Source organism: Entelurus aequoreus, linkage group LG05 (assembly GCF_033978785.1).
Source record: "Entelurus aequoreus isolate RoL-2023_Sb linkage group LG05, RoL_Eaeq_v1.1, whole genome shotgun sequence".
NCBI classification, from domain to species: Eukaryota; Metazoa; Chordata; class Actinopteri; order Syngnathiformes; family Syngnathidae; genus Entelurus; species Entelurus aequoreus.
Window position 1 is genome coordinate 33605710 of NC_084735.1, and position 19377 is coordinate 33625086.

Below are 19377 nucleotides of genomic sequence, written 5' to 3' on the forward strand. Positions count from 1 at the left end.
CTCTGATTATGTGTGTGAGGACTGGAAAAAAGGCCGCAAAGAAGTGTTCCATTCATGTAGATCAATAGAGCATTTATTACAACGTAGCTATAGCTGGAATGCTGCTTTGAAGAATGACAGATGAACGTGTAATTTAGTGACTAAGACTCAGACTGCACCGCAAAATCCTATCTTTTTTATACAAGATACATCCTGGATCTAAAATGTGTGATTGTAAGACTTTGCAACTTTTTATCTTGAATGCCGATTGCCCGTGTGCCAAAGTGTGGAGGGAGTGGATTTGTTATCAGGATATGGTGGTCAAAGTGCATGCTGTATGATGAGCACTACTTCATTTGCGTCGGTTCAAAAAGACGACAGAAGCCGCCGTCAGGTAAACTTGTATGTTGAGCTTGTTGGCTGTCACATGTGCTGCAAATTCCTGAGGATATATATGAGCAGTGTGCTTTGTTCTTAGCCCTACAGACTCTCTACTTGTGTGAGCAAGTTACTTTTGCCTGTGAGCATATTTAGTCATTTGATGCTGTCTTAGTCTGACCAATACTGATCACTGTTGAATATGACTCGGTCACCGCTACATTTTTGCATTTAAAAATAGTTGTTTTTTTTACAGTCACATTGTGTTGTCATCAGTCTGTACTCATTTAGTGCAACACAGGCTGTCTGATGACCTGAGGGTTGCTGTAAGGATTAATGGCTGGATTGATTTATTCAAAAGTAGTTTAAACAAGACTCTATTATAAGCATGGCTGTCAAAAATAAGTAAAGTCAAGTGATTAATCACAAAAAAATTGAGATTTTGGACAAATACAGGAAGTGCATTGAAGTAAAAATATGTTTTCAGTGTTCCTGAATTACACTGACAATAAAATTGCATGTGTCCAAATATTGGGCTGTTTTTTTAAAGTGAAGTTCAATTATACAAGTGAGCGATAACCTGTGATTAATCATGATTAATTCAAATTAAATCGTGTGATTAATCTTAAAAAAATAACTATTTGACAGCACTAATTATAAGTATAATTATTTAGCAAGATAAAAGATTCTACACCAAGAAACAATCTATTTATTATTATTCCGCCGCACAACTTTGTCCATACTTGCCAACCCTCCCAAATTTTCCGGGAGACTCCCGAATTTCAGTGCCTCTCCAGAAAATCTCCCGGGACAACCATTCTCCCGATTTCCAGCCGGACCTACCTGAGTGAGGACAGCCTGTCGTTACGTCCACTTTTCCTCCATATAAACAGCGTGCCGGCCCAGTCACGTTATAACATCTACGGCTTTTGGAGCTTAGTGCGCAACTGCACACACAACAAGAAGGAGACTATTATACTGTATGTCTCCGTTATCCATAGGTTTATCTATAACCCATAAAGTAGGCAGGCACGGAGCTATTTCTCAGAGTGTGTTTATTCCAGCCGGCACGTTAATACACTGACACACAACATCCGGATTCCCATCATGCATTGCTTCAAAACTACGGCAAGTAGTAATGTTAAAAAAACATAACAGAGACGAAGCAGAAGAACGAAGAAGAGACAGTCATGGCGACGACGAGTAATAAGAAGTACTCTTGCAAGTTCCAAAATGATTGGAAACAAGAATTCCAGTTCATCCAGGAGAGCTCGAAGGGGAAGGGGTATGCTAGGGAGAGATGGAAGATTCCAGACTCCGCCCCCCCTCCCCCCAAATCTCCCGAATTCGGAGGTCTCAAGGTTGGCAAGTATGACTTTGGCGCTCTCCACAGCCCACAGTTTTCATCCAATCTGAACTGTTCCGGTATCAAAACGTTTGGTTTCACCAGGAATTGTGAGCTCTACAAAAAAGTTTTTAAAAATATCCTAGATAACTCAGAATTGCCGGTTTTTTTCGGGTCATTTTTCCCATTGAAAATTAATGGGCCATTTTTCGAACTTGCATTTCTCAACAGATTTGAACCGTTCCACCATCCACACCCACCTCACCTTGGACAATCAAACTACCATTTTACAAGCTCAAAAAATTCTCAGGGATTTCCACAATTCCCGGTTTTCCAAAGCCCTATATTCACATCTTCCTGGAAAGTTTTCACAGTCCACATTTTTTCATCGTTTTTGACATTTGCACCTTCAAAACAGTCTTTGTAATTAGGACAACCAAACTACTATTTTTCTTTTCGTAAAAAATGTTGGTTTTCCCGAAATTCCAGGAATTCCGCAATACCCATTTAAATTCAAACTGTTACTTTGTCAACATTTTTCAACTGTTTTGAAAAATTCCAACACCAACCCAATCAAATAATCTAGGACAATTGTTGTATTACCTACATTTTCAAAAATTTCCATGTTTCCCGAAATGTATATGAAATTCCCATTCAAATGAAAGGGTGTATTCAAAGTTATACAATTCCCCAAATTTCTCAGAATGTTTCACCATTTTTCACTCGATTTCGACCTTTCAACCATCAACCTCCTACCATACCATACCATACCTATCATACCAAACACTACAAAAAAAATGGGACCCATTGCCTCCGTGCTTGGCACTCAGCATTAAGGGTTGGAATCGGGGTTAAATTACCAAATGATTCCCGAGCGCGGCGCACGCTGCTGCTCAGTGCTCCCCTCACCTCCCAGGGGGTGAACATGGGGATGGGTCAAATGCAGAGAACAAATTTCACCACACCCAGTGTGTGTGTGACAATCGTTGGTACTTTAACTTTGTAACTTTTAACCCACCTTGCTCTTGCCATATGTTGAACGCATATGTTTCCCAGAATTTCCAGTAATTTTCTCCCCATTGACAATGAATGGGAAATATACAATCGACTGCAGATCCCACATTTCTCATCCAATTTGAACCGTTCCAACATCACATACTCAACTAACGCTGGACATTCAAGTCTGCATGTTTCCCGGTTCCGAAAATTCCCTGATTACCCGGAATTACCAGGGATTTTCCCTCATTGAAAATAAATAGGCAATACACAAATCTCTCCATATCCCACATTTTTCAACCGATTCGAACCAGTGCAACATCCACACGCTCCACTCATCGTGGACATTCAAGCATTTCAGTTCCGCTCACGCACATAACATTCACAAGCAATTCCTTCCGGAATTGCAAATTCTAGTTGTGAGAATGCTTGGATTCTACATCAAAAAACGATCTATTTATTATTATTTCGCGGCAAAGTTTTGGCGCGTTCCACAGCCCCAGCTTTTATCTGATCGGAACAGTTCAAGTATCAAAACGTTCGGCTCAACTGGGAATTGTGAGCGCCCCAAAAACATTTCAAAAAAATATCCCAGTTTACGTGGAATTCGCAGTTTTACGCATCATTTTTCCCCATTGAAAATTAATGGGCCATTTTTCGAACTTGCACAATGAAAAACTACCATTTTTCTTTTTGTACAAATTCCTGGTTTTCCTGAATTTCCAGGAATTACAAAATACCCATTTGAATTCAGACTTACTACATCAACAGTATTCAACCAATTAAAAAAATTCCAACACTAACCCATTTATATCATCTGGGACAATAGTTCTAGTAACAATATTTTACAAAATTCACGGTTTTACTGAAATTCCCGCATTTTTTCAACCCGATTCCGACATTTCAATCATCTACCTACAGTGCTATTCCCATATATCGAACGCAAAACATGTTTTACCTTTGCCAAAATTCCCGGTTTTCCGATAATTTTCTTCCCATTGAAAATGAATAGGAAATATACAATCGACTCCATATCCCACATTTCTCATCCGATTTCAACCGTTGCAACATCCACATAATTCACTCACCCTGAACATTCAGGCCCGCATGTTTCCTGGTTCTGAAAATTCCCTGATTACTCGAAATGACAAGGCACTGCTATGCTAGCTTTTTTTTTGCTTATTGTGCATAAGCACGTTAACTGCTAGCATACTTGTAAGAACGTTAGCATGCTAACGTTTTACTCTAGCTTTTTTTTTAAAATGTTGTATGTTTAAAACTGAAAATCATGGTTTTTGATACTCGGTGCTGTCATGCAGGTATGGTAATTGTTAACGTGCTAAGGCATGTTAATTGTTAGCAAACGTGTGAGAACGTTAGGATGCTGACATTTTACACTAGGTATTTTTTGCTAATTTTTGTATGATTAAACTGAAAAATCATGGTTTGTGATACTCAGTTTCAGGTCAGCGTCAGCTCTTCAACATTCAAACACTGTCAACATTCAAAGGATTCCAACAGTCATTCTACATCCAATCAGCATTACAGTTCAGCTTCAGCATCGGAATTGCAAATTGTAGTTACTGATATTTATTTTATTATTTCTATTCATGTCATCACATGTTTTAGTAAAGCTTCTGGCTAAAAGCTTTTAGAGATTTTCTGTGTTGAACAGGTTTGGATTTTTTTAATGAAGTAATTTTAAATTGTTTTAGTGTAATTTAAACTTTTTTTTTTAAACCTCTTATCTATGTTATTACTTAGTAACTTAGTAATAATTGAGTACTAGATTTACTTAAGTTTTTTTTTTACTTAATTTACTGCTACCAATTTCCACCCAATAATAATGGCGCTTACTTAATTTAGTTTCAGTTCAGCTTCAGTTTCAGTTTAGTAACCGGTTTGAAACCTGTTTGTATTCCAGTCCTCTCTTTGTGTGTGCTTGTGCATGCAGATCTAATGATGGTGTAGATGGGTGTGGGGAGCTGGATTTGTGTCAATAATAGAGATAGGATTAATGGCTCTTTGAAGACAGCCGCATCTTAAAGGAGCCATTCCTTTCAAATGACTGGCTCGATATTATAGTTATTTCTTGTTATACTGTTTTTTTAATGTAAAATAAATATTCACTCGTAGTGGTTATTAGATAAAATGTGGATCAAAATACTTTGGTAGAACTTATTCTAAAATATTGACCAAAATGTGTGGTAAGTTGTAACCTAAAAAAGCATTGCATGATTTGAACTCAAAAATCTAAAAGTTTTACTATATATACAAAAGACCTTTTCCTCTCAAATATTGTTCACAAATCTGTCTAAACCTGTGCTAGTGAGTATTTCTCCTTTGCCAAGGTAATCCATCGCACCTCACAGGTGTGACATATCAAGATGCTGATTAAAAAGCATGAATATTGCACAGGTGTGCCTTGGGCTGCCCACAATAAAAGGCCACTGTGAAATGTGTATCACACAGCACAATGTCGCAAGTTTTGAGGGAGCGTGCAGTTGGCATGCTGATTGCAGGAATGTCCACCAGACCTGTTGCCTGGGAATTGAATGTTCATTTCTTTACCATAAGCCATCTCCAAAGGCGTTTCAGAGAATTTGGCAGTAGACCCAGTCGGCCTCACAACTGCAGACCACGTGTAACCACACCAGCCCAGGACCTCCACATCCAGCAGGTGCACCTCCATGATCTTCTGAGACCAGCCACCCGGACAGCTGCTGCAAAAATTGGTTTGCGTTACGAAAGAGTTTTTGCACAAACTTTGCGAAAACATCTCAGGGAAGCTCATCTGCCCGTCCTCCTCATCGGGGTCTCGACCTGACTGCAGTTTGTCATCATAACCGACTTGAGTGGGAAAATGCTCACATTCGATGGCATTGGAGAGATAGTCTCTTCACAGAAGAATCCCGGTTTTCACTGTTCAGGGCAAATGGCAGACAGTGTGTGTGGCGTCGTGTGGGAGAGCAGTTTGCTGATGTCAACGTTGAGAATCAAGTGGCCCATGGTGGGGGTGGGTTTATGCTATGGGCAGGGGTATATTATGGACAACGAACGTAAGTGTATTTTATTGATGGCATTTGGAATGCGCAGAGATATTGTGACGAGATCCTGAGGCCCATTGTTGTGCCATTCACCGGGGACCATCACCTCATGTTGCAGCATGACAATGCACGGCCCCATGTTGCAAGGATCTCTACACAATTCCTGGAAGATGAAATCATCCCAGTTCTTGCATGGCTAGCATACTCACCGGACATGTCACCCATTGAGCATGTTTGGGATGCTGTGGATCAGTGTAAAAGACAGCATGTTCTAGTTCCTGCCACTATCCAGCAACTATGCACCGCTATTGAAGATGGGTGGACTAACATTCCACAGGCCACAATCAACAATCTAATCAACTCAATGCAAAGGAGATGTGTTGCACTGCGTGAGGCAAATGGTGGTGACACCAGATACTGACTGCCTTTCCGAACCCCCCAGACGCCAATAAAGCAAAACTGCACATTTCAGTGTGGCCTTTTATTGTGGGCAGCCTAAGGCACACCTGTGCAATAATCATGCTGATTAATCAGCATCTTGATATGCCACACCTGTGAGGTGGGATGGATTATCTTGGCAAAGAAGAAGTGCTCACTAACACAGATTTAGACAGATTTGTGAACAATATTTGAGAGGAATAGGTCTTTTGTGTATACAAAAAAAGTTTTAGATCTTTGAGTTCAACTCATGGAAAATGGGAGCTTAGACAAAAGTGCATGTATATGTATATATCTAAATATGTCATATATATATATATATATATATATATATATATATATATATATATATATATATATATATATATATATATATATATATATATATATATATATATATATATATATATATATATTAAGAGTGTTTGATTTGATTTAAAGTTTTTTTTGTGTTTTTTTTTTTTTTTAAATAAGTCACTTATGGCCCCGCAGGTCGCCGACATGACGAATGCAAAAACTCCAAGGAAGGAGTTTTTAGAAGACTTAAGTGTTCTACAGTGGATACTGACCTTTCTATTTTTGGGTACATTTACATCACTTGTGCTTTGAGGTTACTATTAAAATGCCCGCATCTTTTGTAACCTTTCTCTCGCATCCCTCCGCAGGAGTGACGTGTATCATCCTGATGGTGGGTCTATTGTTTACATCTCTGTGGCTGTTTCCCACCCTGTGCTTCATTTGGCTTGTGATCGACTGGAAGACCCCTGAGAGAGGTACAAAAAATTAGTGTTGACACAATGGAGGCAGATCTTGACACAATATATCAGGGGTCACCAACCTTTTTGAAACCAAGGGCTACTTCTTGGGTACTGATTAATGCGAAGGGCTACCAGTTAGATACACACTTAAATAAATTGCCAGAAGTAGCCAATTTGCTCAATTTACCTTTAACTCTGTTATTATTAATAATTAATGATATTTATCTTTGTGGAAACACTGATCATCTTAATGATTTCTCACAATAAATATATATAGAAACAGATAAATATCAATATGCAACACTTTATTTTTATATTTTCTCTAAGTGCACATTTTTCAAATTGAACATTTTCAAATGATCACTTCTAAGACTGTCTTGTGAAATCACAATATCCCATTTTAACTAGCTAGCCACTAGCATTTTTTAACAAATCATGAATTACTTTGCACCATGTTTGTACAAATAATAACTCATGTAAAATACAAAAGTAAACTCTCAAATTTTTAAATCATGTCACACTTTGAACTGGACACCAAATCTGTTATCTGTTTCTTTGTCAGTTAGTGGGAAGCCTGGCATTGCATGCTGTTAACTAGTGTGTTGTACTCTGGTGTGTAACTTGACACTGCAACTCTGAGTGAGTCTTTCAGATGTGCATCAGTGAGGCGTGTTCTGTGTTTGTTCTTGATGAAGTTCATGTCAGAAAAGGCTGATTCACAAAGATAAGATTTTTCCTCATTGTTTGCGGAATCTTCTTAATCTTTTGGACATATTTTCACAGCAATCTGGCCTTAAGCTTAATTATGATAAATGTAAAATGTTATGGATCGGAAATCTAAAGGGAACGTCCTTTCGAATGGAATGCAAAGTGCCTGTTTTGTGGACAGATGGACCAGTTAACATACTTGGTGTTGTTGTCCCAGAAAATCTGGAAGATCTAGGCTCAGTAAATTATGATAATCGACTAAGAAAGCTGGACAAAATTATGCAATTATGGAAAGGGAAATCCCTAACCTTGTATGGTAAAATGTCTATTGCCAACTTGTTAATTATTCCTCAATTTATTTATTTGTTTTTGTCATTACCAGCTCCATCACAAAACTTTAAGATTTATGAGCGGAGGGTCTTCGATTTTGTCTGGAACGGCAAACCAGAAAAGATTAAAAGAAAGGTTTTGTACAAAGAGTATGAATATGGGGGCCTGAAACTTCTCAACCTTGAAGCTATGTGTCTGTCTTTAAAAGCATCAATTGTTCCAAAGATGTATTTAAACATTGAGTGGAACACAAATGTCCTGTTGGACAAAAAACATGTACTGTATCAAAAGAAATTGTATCCTTTTTTACAAGTGATCCCCTCCCAGAGAGTCTGCTGGGAAACATGGCGGGGTTCATAAAGGAAACAATCCACTCATAGTGGTGTTTTCAATTTTATGTGCCAGAAAAAAGAGATGATATTTTGCAGCAGTTAATATGGATGAACTCTAATATTGTAATAGATGGAAAGCCTTTCTTTTGGAAAAATATGTTTGAAAGAGGAATCATTTTTGTCAATGATATTATCAATGAGAATGGTAAAATTATGAAGTATGATGAATTTAGAGCTATGTATGGTGATGCTTGCTCAAGCTTTTCATTTTATCAACTAACTGGAGTAATTGGAAAAATATGGAAACAAATAATTAATTATGGAACTACTAAATTATTAGTTTGTAAACCTCTAATAAGAAATTCTAGTTGGCAAAAAGGAACTAAAATAAATAGAAAAATATATAATTTTTATTTAATAAAGAAATCTTTGAAGGCTGCCTCATACAACACAAATGGAAAATGGGAGGACTTTTTTGACTGCCCGTTGCCATGGGATGCCATATTCAAACTAATCTATAAAACCACTATCGATGTGCAAAATCGTTATTTTCAAATTAAAATTATTTATAACTTCTTACCCACAGGGAAAATGTTAAAATTATGTAATATGACAGAGTCAGATGATTGCCGATTTTGTTGTCAGGAGCCTGAATCCACCCTGCATTTGTTTTGGTATTGTCATATTGTGTCTTTGTTTTGGGTGGAAGTTGAAAAAATGTGTTTGAGGATTGGTTTGTTTATGAAGCTTAATGTGGTTTCTGTTATTTTAGGAGAGTTCATTGACAATCATGATTTAGTCAATTTAATTATAATACTCGGTAAAATGTTTATTTTTAAGGCCAAAAACAGATATTCACTTAGTATTACTTTCTTTACAACATTTATTCAGTATTTTCTAACTTTAGAAAGTTACATGGTTGAAAACGATAATGCCAAAAAACATTTTAAAAAAGATGAGAAGTCCTCAAAGGCTTATTTTGAAAGTATAATCTGTTGTTGTGTTTCCTAATTTGAGTGACCTGGACATAATCTGGACTGTACATAAATGCTTATTTTGAAAATGTAATTTTGTTTATAAATTATATGCAATCTGTTGTGTTCCCTAATTTTTTTCTGTGTACATGAATGAAGGTGTGTTTTGCTGAGTCCGACTTGGACATTATCTGGACTGGGCCTAGTTTAAAAAACCCTTTAAAGAAATCTAATTTCATTGACAACCTGGTATGTTGAAGATAAGGCCCTTTTTAAAAAAATAAAATAAAATAAGATAAATAAATAAAAAACATTTTCTTGGATAAAAAAGAAAGTAAAACAATATAAAAATAATTACATAAAAAATAGTAATTAATGAAAATGTTAGTGGACCAGCAGCCTATACAATCATGTGTGCTTCAGGGACTGTGTCCCTTGCAGATGTGTTGTCTATGTTGTGGGAACCAGAATATTGGTAGCAGAAAGAAATAACCCCTTTTGTGTGAGTGGGTGTGGATGAGGTTGTTTGGGTTGATGCACTGATTGAAAGTGTATCTTGTGTTTTTTCTATGTAGATTTAATTTAAAAATTTTCATCTGGTCCTTACGGGCGACCTGGTGCCCGCGGGCACCGCGTTGGTGACCCCTGCAATATATATTAATTGATATAACAACATACTTTAGGTATATGTAATAACTTTTGCACAGTACTGCACATTATCCTATTTAGTTAATATATTGTATATGCAGCAGCAATGGGCAGTAACAAGCTACATGTACCGGTAGTTAAACTACGTAGCTTAACAACTTTTTCCAGTAGCTTGGCAGTAGCTTAGCTACTTTTTTAATGAGTAGCTTTTTCTGTAGCTCAGCTACATTTAGACCCATGATGATTGGTTGGTGGTTATATGATGAGTCACAATTGGCTAAGTTTAGGGCGAAACATTACGGACAGGCTAATCAGAGGCAAGATAAGGTGGGTCATCGGAACTCTTAAGAAAAATCCTGACTTACACGCACTCATGTCACATGACGACGAGGGAGTCAGAGACAAGAGGGATGCTTCAAGCTGACCACTCAAAATATAAAACGAAACATACTTAAAAATGGCAGAGGAATTCTCTCCCGCAGATTAGATTTTTCCTTTAGTGATGAAGACAACGTCAAGGAAACCCACAATAATGCGTGTCCTTGGCCATATTTAGACAAATGTATGCGTTCAAAGAAAAACAATGCCCAAAACCTTGGTTTTTAGTTGTTTACTCTGTAAGCCAAAATCATAACTGCTCTCTTCATCTAAGACATCAAACACAAATTTGAGGTGAGTTGAGTTCATGAAAGGTTTTACTGCACATAACCTTTACCAACTCTTCCCACACAACACACAAGTCATTGTTGTTTTTTTTGTCAAGATGTAGACAGAAGCTGTTTTTTTACTGTAGGCAGAGAAAATGAGCAACATTATAGGGGTGGGCCAAAGAAAAGGCTAACTAAATAAATACGTACAGTGCGGTGCAGGGACCCCTTGACGTAGTTGTAGGGTGTCCACAGCTAAATGACGGATAGTTAATAGTAATGGACTTTTATTAGGTTCATTTGTGCACTCTCAGTTACAATAACATAAATATAAATGTCGTTAACTGTATCTTTGATGTAGCAAGCTACTTTTGCCGTGTAGCATGTAGTGTAGCTTGCTACATTTCTCCGGGGATAGCTTCCCTGTTGCTTAACTACATTTCATTGAGAGTAACGTGTACCTTAGCTTACCACATATCACTGTGTATATGTACTATTTACACATAAATTATTTCCCTGTGATAACACCTGTGTCTTAATGGAATAAAAATAATAATCAATGAATTAAAGCTCATTGAAGGTGGGTGGCCATTTTTTTTCTCAGTACTAACAAGTAGTAATTCAGGAAGATCGGAGGGAGGATCAAACTGTAAGATTAAAGAAAGAAAAGTAATTAAATAACAATGGGTGTACCCTGCCTTCCGCCCCGCGACCTCGAGAGGGACAAGAAAATGGATGGATGGATGGATGATTTAAAGAAATTGCAATAACATTGTTGCGCTAATAATACCACTAAGCCACTAGGGGACATGTGTGTGCGGTATCTGGGGATATTTTATATGCTGCAATCTATATACGTACATTTTTTGTTTTTATGTTTATACTGTACCTCCAATTGACTCACAAATAAAATCACAGCATAAGAATTATATATTTTTTCATCATCTGTTGAAAGTTGCACTTATGCATCAAATTGGTTAATTTACCCAGAGTTTTATTTTTCATACATTTAAAACATATTTTAAATAAGATTGTCCATCAGGCAGCAGAAGAAAACCATCTATGAAGAAGTGGAAGGTTTGGGAACACCTCCGAGACTATTTTCCAATCAAGGTAAAACTTAGCTGTGCATCATTTCATGCACACCAGGCTTGTGATTAATAACGTGCTCATTTTCTTGTTCAGTTGGTGAAGACAGCTGAACTGAGCCCAAACAAAAACTACATTTTGGGCTGTCACCCACACGGTATAATGAGTATTGGAGCCTTCGGCTGCTTCACCACAGGCTGCTGCGGCTTTGCGGAGGCTTTTCCCGGAATGCGGGCCACTTTGGCCATATTGGCTGGGCTCTTTCGGATCCCGCTTTTTAGGGAGTACATCATGGGTGCAGGTATTTTTATCAACCTAATGGCAGTGTGAATAACACATAATGATGCTTTCAATGTATCTTACTTTAACAGGCCTGGTTCCAGTCAGCAAGCCAAGCCTTGCCCACCTTCTGTCCAAGAGCGGCACAGGAAACGCAGTGGTAATTGTGATAGGGGGCGCTGCAGAGTCCTTGGCCTCCCATCCTGGAGAACATACTGTGCTAGTGAAGCAGAGAAAAGGCTTTGTTAGGGTGGCGCTTGAGTTTGGGTGAGGAACACCTGTGATCCAGATACTCACTCATAGGCAGCTTCTGATGACATCATTGTAATGTTACTTTACTGTCGTCAGGGCTGATTTGGTACCCGTTTACTCCTTTGGAGAAACTGAGCTCTTCCAGCAAATCACCTTCTCTGAGGGTACACTGGGTCGAACATTACAGGACCTGTTTAAAAAGATCACGGGATTTGCACCCTGCCTGTTTATTGGCGAGCGCTGGGTACTGCTGCCCTCCAGAACTCCCATCATCACAGTGGGTAAGTCTTCATTCCCACAAATGGAGATCACGTTGCTGCTCTATTCTAACACTTGCCCTCCTTCCCAGTGGGAAGTCCTATCTCTGTACCCCAACGGCTCACACCCACACAGGAGGAGGTGGACCACTATCATCAACTGTACATGGACGGCCTGTCAAAGTTATTCCATGAACACAAAGTCAGCTGTGGCCTTTCAGAGACTCACAGGCTGTGTTTTATTTAGGTTTTACTTCCTTGTGACATCTTTGTTATTTGGGGCCTCAATGGACAATAACGGGTCATCATGCGAGTGTGAGCTAGACCTCCTTGAAGTGCCTCAGAGAAATGTGTAGATTTAACGATGACTACATTAGGTGGGTAACTTTATTACTCAGGGGATTTATGCAAGTGTTTGTCAACATACTGGATTTGTCAGCCATAATGATTAGATTGCTAATAATAAACTTGATGCTCAGAATGTATTTCAGTGTTTAAAAGAAATGTTTGCTTGTAGCCTATTTTTACAAAAATGTTTAATGGCTAGAAGAACCAAGTTTATGTAATTCAATGCTTTACCCAGTAGAGGGCAACCTGTCTTCACATTCACATCCTTTCATTGCTGGTGCATTATAGCAGTGGTCCCCAACAACCGGTCCGCAAACCGATTGGTACCGGGCCGCACAAGAATTTAAAACTTTTTTTTTTTTTTCTTTTTTTAATGAAATCAACATAAATAACACAATATATACATTCTATATCAATATAGATCAATACAGCCTGCAGGGATACAGTCCGTAAGCACACATGATTGTATTTATTTATGTAAAAAAAATTTTTTTTAAAAATTATTATTTTTTTAAAATACACCCCCACCGGTCCGTGGGACAAATTTTCAAGCGTTGACCGGTCCGCAGCTACAAAAAGGTTGGGGACCACTGCATTATAGCACAGTATTAAGATGCAGTACATCCCAGTTGCGTCCAGGCGGAAGGTGGGGTACACCCTGGACCCCGAGAGGGACAAGTGGTAGAAAATAGATGGATGGATGGATTAAAATACATGTGATAACATTAGTTGTCTAATGACTTATTGTCGTCGTGGCGCTCAACTTGACAAAGTATCTGTGCAGGATAAACGTTATGGTTTGACAGCTTTATTGAGTAATGGGTGTACACAAAATGCAATGTAATTACAAGATGAAAAGCTAAGAAAAAAAAAGAGATTTGGGTAAGAAATAACTAACAGGGCTGAGTGAACCTTCTAAAAGAAGTCCATATCGTCCGGTGCATCCAAATCCCGGTATTCAATTATGTTTCGCGGATCCCCACGTGACATTCTGAAACAGAGATGGTTTGAACCCAATATTTAGGATTCAATTATATTGCGCCTTACTAAAGTGGTGGTCGTACCTGATGTTGCGTGGCTTTCCAAGGTACCCGCCTTGTCCACGAAAGTTGTCGTAGTTGCCTCGCCCGCCTCCAAAATGGTTAGGTGGGTAAAGGAGTCCACCTGCAATTTGGGAAGCATTTAGGACTCACTTTAAAAGAAAAATTGGGAAAAATCCCAACCACTGTACACCTAAAGAACATACCACCGTAGCCCATCAGCGGGGGGCGGGGCTGTGCAAAGGCCATTAGGCCCTCAGGACCTTGAGGAGGGAATGGCATGGCAGGCGAAAGCAAACCTGTAGAATTGAGAAAAAAAAGCAGCTCATATTATTGGAAGATGAACATTGATTGTAATCGAAAGTGATCGGTAAATTATTGACAAGCCCACCTTGACCGGGAGTTGGAAGAGGAGGAAGTTTAATCTCTGGTAGAGATGGCCTCTTGGCATCCATCAGGAAATTGTTGAAGAACACCACCTCCTTCTTCACCTCTTCAATTTTGTCCCCGTGTTTATTCAGGATGTGCTTTCGTACAAACTCAGGACCCTTGAATGAGTCGGACAAGAGTGTGATCTAAGCGACCATAGTCTCTGCTAGAAGGCAGTTGTTTCAACATCATAAATCATGTACCTTAAACTTCTTGCCACTGAGAGGACAGAGCCACTTGTCTTTTGCAAGCTCCTGCGTGTTGGCAGAAACAAACTTTTCAACCTCCTCAGCGGGGCCCTTGCGACCCATCTTCTCAGCCTCTTCCTCAGACAGGGTTTCTTTTGAACTATACAAAGAACTCAGCTTCTCCTCCATTACTTTCTGCCATTGTTGAACTATTTGAGACAAAAGCCGCATTTTAACAAAATATTACAACTTTAACGGTAATAAAGAAAGGGGTCCCAGGAAGAACACATGCCTTGTATTAATTATTATTTTTTATTTAATCAATTAGTCAAAATAAATACAGAACACTGCCTTAGATGACCACAATGTATCTATATTTGTGTTTTTGGGAACCTCATAAGTCTTGAAAATTTGCACGAACCGGCCCATTTTATACAGTTGTAGGCAATAAGTTTCTTCATTTTCTCTATCCTCTTGTTGTGGGGCAGACTGACTCTTACATGCACACACATGCTAAAATCCTCCACGAATGCCACTTCTATTTAAAAGTAGCGTATAGTTCTAACTTATACCTGTCAGTAGACTCGATATGGTACTATTAAGTACCATACAACAAGTACGAGGCGCAAACACAGTCGAAGGGGGCTTGTCCTGGAGGAAGACTTTGGCATGTAATTTAAGACAGCCCACAAAACATTGCCTTCTGAAGAGACAGTCAGAAAGTGGTTTGAAGATGGTTTGTAAAACAAAATCAATGCAATATTTTGACCAAAACGCGAACAGTAGATGTTACGTAGATGACTATTAAGTGTTTTAAATGTAGAAAAAATGAATGATAAATATGACCCATTTAACAGAAGTGTAGGTAGAACCATGTTACAACAGAAAGGAACCAGCGATTACCAATACATCAGCAGGTAGATTAATAATAGTTTTGTCAAAGTAACCAGAATAGGCGCAGTATGTTACTTAGGGCTGCAACAATTAGTTGACATTGTGGACAAACATCAACAATAAAATTTGTCCCCAACAATTATATTTGTCGACAATAGTTGTGACGTCGTCACTCATGTTTGGGGTGACTCGCAAAAACATTGCCAGTGATAACATGTAATGTGTGAGGATATTTCCTCTTATTCTTGTTAAAACATGAATACCTTGCTCATTTTGCAAAGTAGACCTTGTTTTTATGGCAGTACATCTGTGATTTGCAAGCATTTAAAGCAGAGACATGATGTAGGACATTTGTAGGGAGGATGCAGACACAGCCTCGGTAAGAGTGTTAGCTTCTATCTTTCTAGCTAGCTAACAAAAGTGAGACGAAGTTGTGTGAAATAATTTTAGCCAAAGTAATTGTCTCAATCAATTAGAGTACACGCACGCAATTCCGGCATTAAAGTTACAGTTTTACGACAGTCAGCCTTCTTAAAATAGTTTTCTGTGCTATATTAGTAACTGACCTTCTCCGTTTGAGATACGGTTCGGCGGGACAGGTCCACGGACGTGGATCATGCCACAGCGGTTTGGCATCTCATCTTCACTCGGGTATTCACAAGCATTGTAGTAATCGATGGAATGCACAATGCGTAAATACAAGGCCAGGCGGTCAAGTACCTGAGTAAAAAAGAAGGTACCGGTAAATTACATTTCAAAAACACAAAGTAAAAGAGAAACAAGTAGTGAGTTGCCCTCCAAACCTTGGCAAGCTTCTCATCTTTCTCCACCGTCATCTCTGCTGAGTGTCCCTCTTTGGTGTTTTCTTCTTGATCCATCCCTCCAGTGGAGCCTAGGAGCTCCTCCTCCTCAGCGCTCACCTCCTCTATTAGGTAATCAGTTATATTCTTCAAGATAGGATTCTGTGTCTTCTGCAATTACAAATATTCATAAAAAGATTAATGAGGCAATTTGGTATAAGTTGCTCTATATTTTGTGTGTAAAAAAACAAACATTGTACGCTACCTCTGTGCTTTGGCTCTCATCCTGGGCCAGGCTGCACCACAGCTCTCCTTTTTCGTCAAGGGAGCGTATGAGCTTGGCAGCCAACTTGATGTCATTCCGAAGTATCTGCTTGTGCTGAGTGATGCCGTTCACGTTGCGCACCCTTCGCGCCAGATCCCGGTTGACGCCTGGTGCCAACTCACAGTCCCGTAGCTGCAACAGGGTGGGGTCCAACACACAAGCCAATGCAAAACGTAAGGCTGTGCTCTGTTCCAGCCTTGTTGATCATATCGTATCACTTACACGAATGTTCTGAAGATTCCAGCAGACTTCTTTGATGTTGACACTGCGGTCAAACGTCACCCAGCAGCGCCTGTAAAACCTACAACAGCACCCCATTTATTTCCAAGTATGTCCAGAATAAGGAACTATAACAACATAATAAACATTGTAAAAGGAGCCAAATGTTAGTTGTATGTGATTAACCTGCGATCTGGATGAGGATCAGCCAGGCAGACGCGCAGGAAGCCAGGGTACCTGCGACACAACTGACAGAGGAAAAAAGACGTGACGAGGTTATAATTACACAAAACAAACAGCACAGAAAAGGAAAGATTATTGAGCGATTAACTCACAGCTATAATCTCAGCCTTGGAAATGGTGGGGGCAATGCTCCTCATGAAGAGAGAGCACGTCTTGTGGAGAGGCCGTGGTCTAGGAGAGTCATCCTTAACTTTTTTCTCCACTTTCTCCTCCTCTTCAGCATTCAATTTTGGTTTATCATCTTAAAAAGCAGATTGGTATTGGTGTGCAAGTCTTTCAGCTGCTATGTATTAAAAATAAAATGCTCTTCTCAAAGGATTTTCTCACCTCCACCTTTCTCCTCCTTCTCCTCCTCCTCGTTGTCTTCTACCTCTTCTTTCTTCACCGATTTTTCAGAACAAACTGAGTTAGAGTCGGATTCAGAGTCAGAATCGCTCTCAGAGGCGCTGGCTTCATCGTCACTGTCTGCGCTGCGCTTCCTCTTCCTCCTTGGCTAGAAATCAACATACCATTGAGAGGAATGTTTCTAGTTCCTGCTGGAAAAAAAATGCTGGCGACAACACAAACCTTTTTGGGTTCAGGTATTACTTCCTCGGCCGCAATCTTTGCCTCTTCTTTGACATCTTCGCCTCCTGCAGCAGTCCTTTCATTGATAGCAGAATCAATCTCCGCCTGAAAGACATTTAGAAAAAATTGTATTTGACACTCGAGCCGTGCAGTAGCGGCGTGAACTTGGCTGCAGTTCACTTGCTACTGATGAGCCACAAGTCAGCAGAAATGGACAAAAGGAAGTCTACCTTATGGATATATCAGGTTCAAAGCTATGGCAAGTTGTTCTCCCGACAAGAAAGGACTATTTTTCGCCGTGAGAAGAAGCGACATCCCTTCAGAAAACACCTGCTACGCATATCGTTCTGGAGGTGGGTGGTGCTTCCCTTTTGTGTTCAGATTACGATTAAGGTGCAGTGATAACATAGCATTTAGATTGTTACTGTAAAATATTTAGTAAGTAAGATGACATAAAAGCTCAACAGAAATAACAGACGGTCGGCAGGATGTTGAAAGGAGACTTTTTTTATTGCAGTCGATCCGACACCAAAACATGTCAAGACACTTTCTCAAACCAATCATATGCTTTTCTGGCTTCAAAACAAAAGTGCTATGCTAAACATCCGGTTTAACTACGTTTAGGGTTTCTCCTTAATGAAAATAATGCAAGTGAATTGACTAAATTTTGTAACAAATTCCCACTTTTTAATTTGTGTTTTATCTTTAACTATGTGTGTTTAACATGCTACTTGTCTTATCTGTGTATTTTTAGCCTTGTTTTCAGTGTTTACTAATTATTGTATTTGTCTTAAAGCACAGGTCAAAATTGGCAACCATAAATCACGAAGCATTTAATACAATGTCAATAAAGCTTTCTATTCTATTATAACCTAATTCTAGATTATGACAGGCTTTATCTAATATGTAAAATACTTGTAAACTGTTATTTGAGTGCAATAAGAAAAGCCCATGTGTTTGATGCACCTTTTAATTCTAATTATATATTGTATATTATTGGAGAAAATCCTCAGTGCTGAACTCTGTAGATCATGCACCTGTCTCGCTGACAACAAGCTATCCATACACTTGGGTAAAACAGAATCCGTCCTATTTGGGTCCCACATCAACCTTAAGAAAGTCAATGACTTCACTATAAAAGTGGGTGACATTGTTATCACCAGGAAAGATGAGGTCACCTACCTAGGTTCCATTCTAGAGGCTAATCTTTCCTGTGATAAAATGGCAACCAAGGTAATCAAAAAGGTCAACCAACGAACGAGATTTCTCTATAGAATCTCCTCTCTGGTCAACAAAAGCACCATGAGGATTCTGGCGGGAACTCTCGTTCAACCCTTTTTCGATTACGCATGCACCTCCTGGTACCCTAGCACCTCCAAAACTCTCAAATCTAAACTCCAAACATCCCAGAACAAGCTAGTCAGATTACTTCTAGACCTCCACCCCAGATCCCACCTCACTCCTACCCGCTTCTCCAAAGTGGGCTGGCTCAGGGTGGAGGACAGAGTAAAACAACTTGCACTGAGCCTAGTCTATAAAATCCGCTACACCTCCCTGATACCGAAGTACATGTCAAACTACTTCCTTAACGTAAATGACCGCCATAACCACAACACCAGGGGGAGCTCCACTAACCACATTAAACCCAGATTCCGAACTAACAAAGGTCTTAACTCATTCTCTTTCTATGCCACATCAATGTGGAATGCGCTCCCAACAGGTATAAAAGAAAGGGCATCTCTATCCTCCTTCAAAACCGCAATAAAAGTTCACCTCCAGGCAGCTACAACCCTAAACTAACACCCTCCCCGGATTGTTAATAATCAAATGTAAACAATCAAATGCAGATACTTTTTGTTATGCCTCT

General features: G+C 39.2%; 2 protein-coding genes across 4 annotated transcripts in view; one reads left to right on the forward strand and one right to left on the reverse strand.

Moving 5' to 3' along the window:
* On the forward strand, positions 1–13360 carry mogat3b (monoacylglycerol O-acyltransferase 3b). 2 transcript variants are annotated; one of them, XM_062047877.1, is made up of 8 exons: positions 203–373; positions 6676–6766; positions 6849–6956; positions 11623–11693; positions 11766–11970; positions 12041–12215; positions 12297–12481; positions 12550–13360. In XM_062047877.1, exons 1-8 carry the CDS (start codon positions 317–319, stop codon positions 12702–12704), a joined length of 1047 nt encoding a protein of 348 aa, XP_061903861.1. In that variant the 5' UTR covers positions 203–316; the 3' UTR covers positions 12705–13360. The 2 variants fall into 2 exon arrangements, with proteins under 2 accessions (XP_061903862.1, XP_061903861.1); XM_062047878.1 differs by lacking the exon at positions 6676–6766 and having other exon boundaries at positions 1–373.
* srrt (serrate RNA effector molecule homolog (Arabidopsis)) overlaps positions 13353–19377 on the reverse strand; it is a 14796-nt gene continuing 8771 nt past the window's right edge. For both annotated transcript variants that reach the window (XM_062047873.1, XM_062047875.1), the window contains 13 exons: positions 17511–17615; positions 17271–17436; positions 17036–17184; positions 16887–16948; positions 16704–16782; positions 16422–16613; positions 16160–16327; positions 15923–16076; positions 14478–14671; positions 14237–14393; positions 14052–14144; positions 13870–13969; positions 13353–13796 (listed from right to left, as the gene is read on the reverse strand). In XM_062047873.1, the coding sequence (XP_061903857.1) occupies positions 13721–13796; positions 13870–13969; positions 14052–14144; positions 14237–14393; positions 14478–14671; positions 15923–16076; positions 16160–16327; positions 16422–16613; positions 16704–16782; positions 16887–16948; positions 17036–17184; positions 17271–17436; positions 17511–17615 (1695 nt within the window). In that variant the 3' untranslated portion in view covers positions 13353–13720. The remainder of the gene's footprint in view (positions 13797–13869; positions 13970–14051; positions 14145–14236; positions 14394–14477; positions 14672–15922; positions 16077–16159; positions 16328–16421; positions 16614–16703; positions 16783–16886; positions 16949–17035; positions 17185–17270; positions 17437–17510; positions 17616–19377) is intronic.